Consider the following 12,484-nt stretch of genomic DNA (forward strand, 5'->3'; position numbering starts at 1 on the left):
CTTTTATTGTCTGTACAAGTCACCTATAAAATGTAAAGTGCTGCGGAATATGTTGGACTATAGAAATTAATATTATTATTAATCTGATATGATCTAATCATTATAATGTTGATATAAAATATAAGAATGCACTAGCACTTTACCTATTTTAAATGAGGAGATACCTATCTCATTTAGCTCCTCACCATAGCTTGTTGCATTTTTAATAAATAAGGTTATTAACGAATATGAATTAAAAGATATGTTTTAGTAGGTTATTTATTTAGGGGCCTCTAGATACCTATGGCAATTTGTGTATTATAGTGTTATAATGTTACTTTAACCCCTCAATAGTATTGAGTTTTGTGTTGCATCTAATGGATGCACCTTCTCGGAGGCGGTTGAGAGCTGGCCTTATTAGTCTCGGAAGGGAACAATATCCATGGCCCTAAACAGCCTAATAATATCAGCCCCGATGATTATTCCCTAATTAATATCAGCCCCCAGCTGTCTGCTTAGCCTTAGCTGGTTATTAAAATTAGGGGGGCCCTCGTCATTTTTGGGGGGTTCCTCCATTTTTAATAGTGAGCAAAGGTAAAGCAGACAGCTGGGGGCTGATATTAAGGAATAATCATCACTATGAGGCAGATGATTTATAATTAAGATTGTGTCAGTTAGACTTACGATTGATGCATCGCCTCCATCTATAAATCACGACCTCTTTCAACCAATCGTGCCAACCTTAAAAGGGTTGTCCCTTTTCCGAAAATCATGGCCCTTGGTTTGTTGCTCAGAGCAGGGCGTTCAGTCAGCTGCTGAGCTCACTTATTGGTTTTAGTGCTGCAGCCAGTACCTGACCCTGAGACCAGCGGACTCACCTGTGTACCAGGGAATGGTGAGTAAAGTGCTGTTTGTTTTTTTTATAATAAATTATGGCCGAGGACCAAGATTTTCTGAAGGAGGAAAACAGTTATAAAGCGTGAGAACTGGTGCAGTTTTGTTTCAGTACATTTGCGGGATCTTTGTTTTTCATCTTCTGATGTGAAATAGCTGAGGGGTCATTCCCTAGAAGGGTCAGCTCAGGCTTCTCAGGTGTGTACCTCTATACAAAATGTAAGATTTCACATTATATTACACTTTAAAATTGCCTGAAAATTTTCACCTGAAGTCAAGATTATTTATTTGAAGCTATTAAAAGAAAAGCTGCTTAGACATCATTTTCTGTCCGTATCACTGATCTGCTCCTGGCATCTACAGTAAGGATAGGACAGGCAGTCAGGCAGGCAGTGTCCTGTCTTCTACATACCATTCTGATCGGTCTCATTAATCACTGACGCCCCATATTTGATTGCTCGCCAAATGACACATCACTGCCTTCAGCTTCTCCCTATATATAATCCGTTAGTTTCTTGGAGGAGTTCAGCTGCTGTTCTTTTATTCATCCAGCAAGATTTGTCAGGAGCCATCTTCTGAGATCGGACAGCCACTGCGGTAATGACATACATATGATAAAGGGAATCTGTCGGCAGGATTTCACACTAGAAACTATTCATATATGCATGTTCTCTTTCAAAGACGAGTCCAGCAATGCCTTTCCAAGGCCAGTTCATTCATCCATTATTGATTATTTGAATTAATATGCAAAAGAGTCTTTAGATTGGAGGCCTCTGTCACTCCAGATCTATTCCCAAGCATCCTTCATTCAAACGCTGATTTCTCAGTAACAGATGAATGGACTGGCGACAAATAGATATTGTTGGACTTGTCTTTGAAAAAGCTACAAGCCCCTATAAATAGTTTGGGGTGTGAAATCCTGGAGACACATTCCCTTTATTGATTTTTTATACCTTTGTGAATTATTTTGTATTAATGGCTTTACGTGTGTTTTTGTTCTATTTGCTGATTTCTGGTTCTGTTGTCTTAACCTCATAGTATTCTACATGTAAATAGGTATTTGTATCTGTGGTTTCTTCTTCAACCTGATAAAGTGGGGGCTGATAGTAAGCTGTGGATGCTTCCCTTCTGATTATAGGGGAACTATAAGCACGGAATGACTGTTCAAACCAAGCACCCAGTGATCCCTTGGTGTGGCCAAATATTTATGGGCACCTTCCTATTTTCTTGTTTTCTCCTCTTTTTGGCTTTATACACAGAAGACAAATGAATGGGAAGGTTACACTTTTTGGGTCCACTGACAGACAACCTTTAAGGGTTAGTGTATGACCTCAATCACAAGCATAAAAGTAGTACACTAATCATACAGTGTTTACTTTCTGTACAGAACAGGTAACAGGTGGATTTCCGCATTTCTGTCTTGTCTCAGTCTTGCTTTTCCTTTTGCAAAATTTTACAAAAATTTTGTGGATAAAATTGACAATGCAATGGGAATGATTGACAAAAAAAACAACAAATTCTAAGCTTTAAACAATGCATAAAAATACTTATAAATCCATCACTTTTAAAACAATAAAGGGGCTGTCTCATCTGGTGTTAATGGGGACAATTGTAAAGCGATTGTAGACACAAGCAACTTTGCTATTTATCCCTGATTAAAAATCCTGTTTCCAAGAACACATCGATCTTTTAGTTCATAGTATATTATTTATTGTCAAGGTTACCGGCGACCTGTGCAGTTTATGTTGCTGGTGTAAACTGTGGTGCTATGTCAAATGTCAAGTCCCCATTTTTGATGCAGGCTCAGGAGCTGAGCCTGCATCATATACAGCATATGCTGACTATGTGACACAGCCAACATTTGCCTTTAGCAGCAGAGATGAACTTTGCCCTCTGTTGTAAGCCCCTTAAATCTCGCTGTCAATGTCGGATACAATCCATTGGCCATACTATGACATGATCGCGAGCTGCCAATGGCTTACCATGGTAGTCTGGGGTATGTTGAAGGCTCTATGCCTGCATGACTGCACTACTGTGAAAGAATACAGCAGCCTCTGTGTTCTAAGATTTTTTTCATGTTTTTGTGTGGTATGACTATCTGAATTAGGCTGGGGCTACACTTGGGAGTGTGATGCGAGAAACTCGCATCAATACCCGGCACTGCCGCCAGCACTTGGGACCGGAGTGTGCGGCTGCATAGAAATACATGCGGCCGCATGCTCCGGTCCCGAGTGCCTGTGGCAGTGCCAGGTACTGATGAGAGAGACTCATGCGAGTTTCTCGCATCACACTCACATAGGCAAATGGCAAATTTCTGATATTTTTTATAAAGAAACACTAAACATAGCAACCTAAATGAATCACTCGCATAAACTATAATGTATAGAAAAAAAATCTCAAAAATGTGGCCTGCTCATTAAGGAGTTAACATATTTATTCTCCAAGATTAAACCGAAGATAGTACAACGAGACCCATATAAGACAAGAACATTTTAAATAAAATTGTACTAAGAATTGACTAGTTATAACATAATAGATAATGTGAGCCAGAAGAAAAACATATTTTATACTTTAAGGGTTAATGCTTTTCTGCTATAATGGGTAGGTGAAAACTTTCAAAATTAAATTAAGTCTGTCAAAGTCTAAAAATCACTTGATGGCCATGCGTAGAGGTCATAACGCAGGGAGAAGGAAGAAGGAGGAGGGAGGTGGGCTGTATCCATCATCTGTTGTCACTGGTGGATCCTGTGCCAACATTGCAGACAGCTCAAGCTGAAAAGTGACAGAACATCTGCTGACTAATGTATTTTATAGGGTCTATAAAATCATCTGACTTAAAAAAAATGCCACAAACGGCACTTTTTAAACATTAGAAATAAAAAAATATATACTATCTAAAATGCTTATAAAACCCCCATTAAGCTCTTGAAATGTATAATTTTCTCTTACAAGGACTTTAAAATGATGAAGCATTCTTTTTACAGTGTATATAGTGATGGCAGTTCAATGAAACTGCACAGATAACTAGAGACAGGTGAATCGAATTTGCCTAGAATAAAAAAAAAAACAGATTTACCAGAATCTGAATTATATTACAAATCGATTCAGACAACTCCAGGAGAATGGAAAGTGGCCGACTGCCAATTTTTTCAATTTATAGTGGGTCAAGAAGGGGTGAAAAAAAATCTTACCTTAACCTCCGCTCCTCAAATTGACTTTTTCTATCTCCTGTCTTCTATCTTCCTTTTGGCCAGTCTTCCATTAACCATGCCTGATGATGTCAGGTAGAGTGCAACGTTTGTTAAAGGGTTTGTCCACTACCAGAACAACCCCTTCTTAAAGTAAATATTATGCCCCGATGAAATAATAGAGCTTATACTCACCTCCCACGCCAGAGCCGTTCATGCGGTGTCATCGCTTTGAGGCCCGATGCCCAATCAGCACTGGTGTTACTTTCCCCGCCTTCCGACAAACTGAACATGAAGGAGAAGTCGGTGGGTCCAGCTCATCCCTGGCTTCCTCTTCTTGTTCAGTTTGTCAGAATTTTCTACCTCTGATTTGAATGAATCTGCCATAATCAAGTTTCAGGAAATTTACTCATCTCTACAAATAATATATGGTGATCTATCATGGTGAGTGCCAAACTCAGTTCTGCTTCATCTGCAATTCTTCATAAGTCCTATATAAAAATCTACACAAATTGGGTATTTATTATGGGAAAGCCGTCATGTAATAATAATACACATTTTGTTCTAGAAAATCTAACACAAAGATGACTACAATGGATCCATGTCTGACGCTGTATTATCCTAAATATGAAATCAATCCCAAGACGTACCTGGAAGAATACTTCTCTCAACATGTTCCATTCTCTACATTTAAGGAGTCTACGATTAACATGCAGAGATGTTTCTATAAAGCATTTAAATCAGGTATGTGAAGGAAACAGTAACTCACATGCAAGTGTATTCAATAGAGGTGATCAACTTCTTTCAAAATAAATTTGATCTGTAGCTGTTGTTTAGAATATATAACTATATATATATATATATATATATATATATATGTATATATATATATATATATATATATATATATTATTGCGTGCTGCGCCAGCTCTCTGGAATGCACTTCCCCAGACGATCAGACTGATACCTAGCCCCGACCTATTCAAGCGCGCTCTAAAAACCCATCTCTTCTAACAAGCCTACCACATCAACTACTCAGTAAACTAACTTTGCCCTGTTCTCTCCTTCCAAATATTATTCTGAATCTGCGCCCTACTATTCATCTGTCTCCACACCCTCCATGCACATGATAACTGCACTTGATACTTGACTATTGCACTTAAACACACGGGCTGATGACCGGATCATGCAGCTTAATATGAAAATCCCTATTTATTATAATTGCCAGACCTGAAATAACAAGCACTTTTCACCTATTGTGTCCCCCCATTTCCTTGTAGATTCTAAGCTTGCGAGCAGGCACCTCACTCCTAATGTCACTGTTTAAATTGTCTTAACTTGTATTGAATTTGTCTGTATATGTCCCCGTTTAATTGTACAGTGCTGCAGAATATGTTGGCGCTATATAAATAAAGATTATTATTATTATTATTTGTGTATATATATACAGTGGGGCAAAAAAGTATTTAGTCAGTCAGCAATAGTGCAAGTTCCACCACTTAAAAAGATGAGAGGCGTCTGTAATTTACATCATAGGTAGACCTCAACTATGGGAGACAAACTGAGAAAAAAAAATCCAGAAAATCACATTGTCTGTTTTTTTATCATTTTATTTGCATATTATGGTGGAAAATAAGTATTTGGTCAGAAACAAACAATCAAGATTTCTGGCTCTCACAGACCTGTAACTTCTTCTTTAAGAGTCTCCTCTTTCCTCCACTCATTACCTGTAGTAATGGCACCTGTTTAAACTTGTTATCAGTATAAAAAGACACCTGTGCACACCCTCAAACAGTCTGACTCCAAACTCCACTATGGTGAAGACCAAAGAGCTGTCAAAGGACACCAGAAACAAAATTATAGCCCTGCACCAGGCTGGGAAGACTGAATCTGCAATAGCCAACCAGCTTGGAGTGAAGAAATCAACAGTGGGAGCAATAATTAGAAAATGGAAGACATACAAGACCACTGATAATCTCCCTCGATCTGGGGCTCCATGCAAAATCCCACCCCGTGGGGTCAGAATGATCACAAGAACGGTGAGCAAAAATCCCAGAACCACGCGGGGGGACCTAGTGAATGAACTGCAGAGAGCTGGGACCAATGTAACAAGGCCTACCATAAGTAACACACTACGCCACCATGGACTCAGATCCTGCAGTGCCAGACGTGTCCCACTGCTTAAGCCAGTACATGTCCGGACCCGTCTGAAGTTTGTCAGAGAGCATTGGGATGATCCAGAGGAGTTTTGGGAGAATGTCCTATGGTCTGATGAAACCAAACTGGAACTGTTTGGTAGAAACACAACTTGTCGTGTTTGGAGGAAAAAGAATACTGCGTTGCATCCATCAAACACCATACCTACTGTAAAGCATGGTGGTGGAAACATCATGCTTTGGGGCTGTTTCTCTGCAAAGGGGCCAGGACGACTGATCCGGGTACATGAAAGAATGAATGGGGCCATGTATCGTGAGATTTTGAGTGCAAACCTCCTTCCATCAGCAAGGGCATTGAAGATGAAACGTGGCTGGGTCTTTCAACATGACAATGATCCAAAGCACACCGCCAGGGCAACGAAGGAGTGGCTTCGTAAGAAGCATTTCAAGGTCCTGGAGTGGCCTAGCCAGTCTCCAGATCTCAACCCTATAGAAAACCTTTGGAGGGAGTTGAAAGTCCGTGTTGCCAAGCGAAAAGCCAAAAACATCACTGCTCTAGAGGAGATCTGCATGGAGGAATGGGCCAACATACCAACAACAGTGTGTGGCAACCTTGTGAAGACTTACAGAAAACGTTTGACCTCTGTCATTGCCAACAAAGGATATATTACAAAGTATTGAGATGAAATTTTGTTTCTGACCAAATACTTATTTTCCACCATAATATGCAAATAAAATGATAAAAAAACAGACAATGTGATTTTCTGGATTTTTTTTTCTCAGTTTGTCTCCCATAGTTGAGGTCTACCTATGATGTAAATTACAGACGCCTCTCATCTTTTTAAGTGGTGGAACTTGCACTATTGCTGACTGACTAAATACTTTTTTGCCCCATTGTATATATATATATATATATATATATATATATATATATATATAGCATAAACCAAGATGTAGCAAAGCAAATACAGCCCTCTGGGCAAAAACAGGAAGACAAAATGAAATGGTGGCAGAAGACACAGTCCTTCTGAGTGCGGGGCTCCTCCTGCTTACCGCTAGCCGAACACACACGGTTTAGGTTTTGGCATACAACACATGCATGAACACTGTCCTGGAGTGCTTCCTCTCCAGGCACACTGAACTGCCTTTGGAAGCCAAATACTTAAGCCCCAGACCATGTGACTCCACTATCATTTGATTGATGATTGTGAAATCACAAAGGTCTTGTCAGGAAACAGTGGTGTAAGCGCTGCAGATGGAGATAAGGTGGACATTCTCTCACTCGCTATATGAATGTCCGCATAAAACCAGCCCATTTCTGCAACTTTAGATTAAGCCTCACAACAGTTTAGTGTGCTGGAGGAAAATACTGTGCCTTTATATTACTGATGCAAGACCACGCCACCCCATCAGCACAAAGCCACAGCAACAATGGCCGCCACACAGCACCAGCAGCAAAATGAAAGGAGCACTTAAACTAGCAGGAGACTGCAAAGTAAGGGGTCTAGCCCATTTTGGCTCTCAGTGAAGAGCTGGAGGAAGGTGAGTTTAAGTGCTCCTTTTATTTTTGTGCTGGTGCTGTGTGGCGGCCATTGTTGCCGTGGCTTTGTGCTGGTGGGGCGGCGCGGTCTGGAGTCATGGGGGCTCAGTCTTGCAGCATGGGTGCTGTGGGGCAACAGGCCGTCTGCCCTGCTGGTGCATTGCCGATGTGGCGGTGGTCGCCGCACGGCTCCGCTCCGTTAGGTCAGTAGGACCCATACGAGGTTTGCCGAGACGTGGCAGTGGGATTCATACAGTCTGATCAGAATTTTAAACTGAAAACCTCATGTTCAGTAATATAAATTTTTGCCTAGCGGCTTTAGATCAACGTATGATTTTTGGAGGTGCGGTTCATGCTCTTTTTTCACAAAGCATGTTAATATTAATATTGAGCAGAATTAATTTCAGCCTATTGGTTCAGCCCTCCACAACAGTAATGGTTTTTCATGTGTCACCTTGGTAAAATTAATTTCCCACCCCTGCTGTATTTTGTAGAGCACCATGTTATGTACACCAGAGCACCTGTGTGTTAATCACATGATCTATCATGGGGATCATGTGACATGTCATGTGATACATAGAGTGCTGGGGGGCCATGCCTTCTTAACTGCCCAGGATGCTGGTTACTTTTTATCCACTCCGGGCTGCAATACCCTTTTTCATATTGAAGGGTTTGGTGCTTATGAATGTAAGCCTGGTATCATGTGCACTAGTCTTCTTCCTATTTGTGATTTGCAGAAGACGAATATTGTTCGAATTTGCCATGACCTGCAAATTTCATAAAATTCTTCTTACATTTTATTTTCATTGAATCAATTTGATCGTCTCAAGTATTTAACCGTCACCCCATTCTTATTCTTAAATGAATTGATAGGTTCACCAATTGTTCCCCTTCAATGAGCAAATCTAGAAGATCTGAGGCGCCTGGATTAGTTAGCAAAAAATTAAATCTACAAAACCGTTTCCAGTTCTGCTAATCTTGTGAACTTCATTAAGGCAAATAATTAGTAGAATGATCTTCTGATACGTCTTTCATACTATTGAGAAGATTATGTTTTTCAGGACCTACAGAATTATAGGCCACATAAGATTCTTAAAATATAAAGTTGTTCCAAATGTATCTCAAAAACCTTCAAAGAAACAATGAGACTCAGAGAATGGATGCCAGGATCACGAGATCACTAGTTCACTTTATGATCTGCAATGATGAATTCCTATCTTAGTGCTTTTCCATCTTCCCTTTAATGCAACATACTCTGTCAATAGATTCTGGCCAAAAATACTGCCATGTGGCTATTCCCAGTAGAGAAATGGTCTATATTTTATGGATACATGACTATTCTGAAAAACTCTTGGCATAACCTGACAGCCGCAGTTAGAGACTGGTCAACATGAGAAAAAATGTAGGTATTCCATGGACTGGTGGAGAAAACAGTCACAATTTTGTTGATCTTTGTCACTTTGGTAGACCTTTTATAGTTTCGTCGACAACAGTGAAAACCGAAAAGGTAAAATGTAATCACAATTGTGAATTTTCAGACTAGTCTGTTTTTTGTCTCCATAGTAGTAATAGGAAGCAATAAAAATCTAAAATAATTAATAGAGCCAAAATATTCTACCTAAGATAGATGACGTATTGTAGAGTAATGTGGAAAATTGTAAACATTTAAAACTTAAATTTTCTCTGTTCACAGGTTTGGCTAGTGGAAAAACCCTGATAGACATCTGTCAGGGTCCCATTATCATGCATCTTATGTCGGTCTGTGAGTTCTTCGATGAAATTTCAATACTAAAAGTTAATGATGCCTCCAGAAAAGAGTTTGAACTGTGGAAAAACAAAGATTCCAAGGCCTTTGACTGGACTCAAACTTCAAAACTCTTTATGGAGTTAAAACAATTAAGCAGGTCCAGTATGAAGCATAATTTCTTTCTCTGTGGTTTATGTTTGACAACTTGATAACGGAACATACAGATGGGCAAAGAATGAGTTATTGATGTATTCTGGGGGGTCAGTTTATGCACAATAAGGTTCCAGGTCTAGTCTAGTTGAATTGTCTGATTTTGTGAAATGTTTGTATTTTACAGTGATGGGTGGGAAAAAGAAGAAGAAATTCTAAGAGGAAAAATAAAGGAGATTTTAAAATTGGACCTCTGCAATGACGACCTTCTGAATTCACTGCCAAAATATGACTGTGCCACAAGTGTATGGGGTTTGGAAACGTTCAGCAAGGACCATGAGGATTACAGAAGAAATCTAAGAAAGCTCAACAAATTAATAAAAATTGGGGGATATCTGTTACTTTATGCCTGTATTAATGCTTCCTATTTTAAAATTGGAAACAACAAATTTCACATGTTATCCTGTGATGAAAGTTTCTATAGGAAGGTGATAAATGAGGAAGGGTTTGAAATTAAGAATTATGAAAATCTGGATAAATTAATGAGCTCTGGCGCTGTAGACCATGAGAGAGTGGTGTTCATCGTCACCCAGAAAGTCAGGGAGGCCTAGGACTGGGGGGAAGTCATCGCCATGATTGCATTTATGTAGAGGTATCTGCTACTTCTGTCATTTGCATTAACCCTTTCTCTATGTGCAGTTACTCAATATTAAGAATTTTTATTTCAATGCAAGAAACTTGAACCCATGACACTCCCATAGTAAGGCAAAACATGCACAGCCAAAGGCTTATAATCATCTTATTAGTGGTTTAATTGCCTTTAGTTTAGTTATATTTTTTTTTTATATGTAGATATAGAGTTCAGACGGCAGTGTAAACCATAAGGAATATTAGCTGGAATTTCTAACTTGATGCTCATGGGTCCTTCTGTAAAATCTACTAAATGATTTGCGGCTATTAGACAGCCTGAACACATGCAGGGATTGCCTGGTTGATTAGGTAATCCTCTCTTGTTCAGGCTATCTAACAGCTGCAAATCATGCAACTGCAGGGACTCGAACATAATATACAAGCACGCCCAAGATACTCGGATAACACCCAAGCATGCTCGGAAAAAACGTTATCTGAGCACATATTCCATCACTTCCCACACAGGCGCCGCTCCTCCACACTCACTATGGTGGTGTTGTGAATTCCGTTCTTGGGCTCCCTCCTGTGGTTGTGAATGGTACTTTTGTGAGTTCTGCCCTTGGGCTCCCTCTGGTGGTTTCGAGTGGAACTGCTGCTCCTTGAGTTTAGCTGTAGCAGCTGCTTTCACTGATCGTCTCTCCTGGCTTTGCTATTTAACCTGGCTCTGGTCTTCAGTTCATGCCAGCTGTCAATGTTTCAGGGTTGGATTCAGATCTCTCCTTGGATTTCTCCTATGGCCTGTCCATTTCAGCAAAAGATAAGTTTTTGCTAGTTCTTTGGTTGTCCATTTGCTGTGGACTTTATTTCTCAGCCCATGTTATGTTTCCTTTTATCCAGCTTGTCATCATGATATATTCAGGCTAGCTGGAAGCTCTGGGGAAGCAGATTTGCCCTCCACACCGTGAGTCGGTGTGGAGATCATTTTTGTAAACTCTACGTGGATTTTTAGTTTTTAATACTGACCGCACAGTAACCTTTCCTATTCTGTCTATCTAGATTAGTATTGGCCTCCTTTGCTAAATTCTGTTTTCATTTCTGTGTATGTCATTTCCCTCTCCACTCACAGTCAATATTTGTGGGGGGCTATCTTTCCTTTGGGGGTTTTCTCTGAGGCAAGATAGCTTTCTGTTTCCATCTCTAGGGGTAGTTAGTTCTCAGGCTGTGACGAGGTGTCTATGGAGTGACAGGAACATCCCACGGCTATTACTAGTAATGGTGTTAGGATTAGGAACTGCGGTCAGTAAAGATACCACCTCCTCAGAGCTCGTCCCATGTTGCTCTTTACCCACCAGGTCATATCAGTGTTGCTCCTTAACCACCAGGTCATAACAGGTGGAATGTGACCTCTCTGGCCTATTAACGGTTGCTTTTTGGCTATAGATGTTTCCTTCCTTCCCTAAGGGACATTGTTTTTGAATCTCAGGCCCTTCCAGATGTTGATTCCAACAGACCGCTGGGGGATCCATTACAGAGTGTGGAGGAGTGAAGCTTTTTTTTAAAAAAAAAAAAAAAACAAGCTTGACACTCTACATATATCTTGTAAAGTAGGAGACAACCTCTTAAAGGTTAATTTACAGGACAAGCAAATCATCATGTATAGATGATTTCTTCTGGAGTTTAGCATTTCATTGTCTAGATCAGATAAGTTATAATTTGCTATAAGCTTTAATAAGGTTGCTGAATTATTGGACCATAGACTAGAGTTTAGCATTTAATTGTCTAGATCAGATAAGTAATAATTTGCTATAAGCTTTAATAAGGTTGCTGAATTATTGGACCATAGACCGTAATAGAAATTCTGTTTATTACTCTCCATGTTCAATTCTAATACAATAAACTGTATGGACACAAAGCATTGTTGGTATTTACTACTGAACAGAGACAGAAGCGTATGATGAAATTCCTTATACAAGCCTTTTCCGCAGATAAAGACTGTATCCAGGCATGTATTGTGCAATATGCTAAATTTTATGAACAATAAAGGTACCTTCACACGAAGCGACGCTGCAGCGATAGCGACAACGATGCCGATCGCTGCAGCGTCGCTGTTTGGTCGCTGGAGAGCTGTCACACAGAGCGCTCTCCAGTGACCAACGATGCCGAGGTCCCCGGGTAACCAGGGTAAACATCGGGTTGCTAA

The 12,484-nt window shown here is 39.9% G+C and overlaps 1 protein-coding gene across 1 annotated transcript; it reads left to right on the plus strand.

The window, feature by feature from the left end:
- The first annotated feature begins 1,334 nt into the window (after positions 1-1,334).
- LOC143793362 (nicotinamide N-methyltransferase-like) lies at positions 1,335-12,197 on the plus strand. Its single transcript, XM_077280272.1, has 4 exons — positions 1,335-1,470; positions 4,630-4,805; positions 9,451-9,661; positions 9,842-12,197. The coding sequence occupies exons 2-4, from the start codon at positions 4,646-4,648 to the stop codon at positions 10,263-10,265; spliced, it is 795 nt and encodes a 264-aa protein (XP_077136387.1). The 5' UTR covers positions 1,335-1,470; positions 4,630-4,645; the 3' UTR covers positions 10,266-12,197.
- Positions 12,198-12,484: the final 287 nt, after the last annotated feature.

Source organism: Ranitomeya variabilis, chromosome 1, assembly GCF_051348905.1.
Source record: "Ranitomeya variabilis isolate aRanVar5 chromosome 1, aRanVar5.hap1, whole genome shotgun sequence".
Classification (NCBI taxonomy): domain Eukaryota; kingdom Metazoa; phylum Chordata; class Amphibia; order Anura; family Dendrobatidae; genus Ranitomeya; species Ranitomeya variabilis.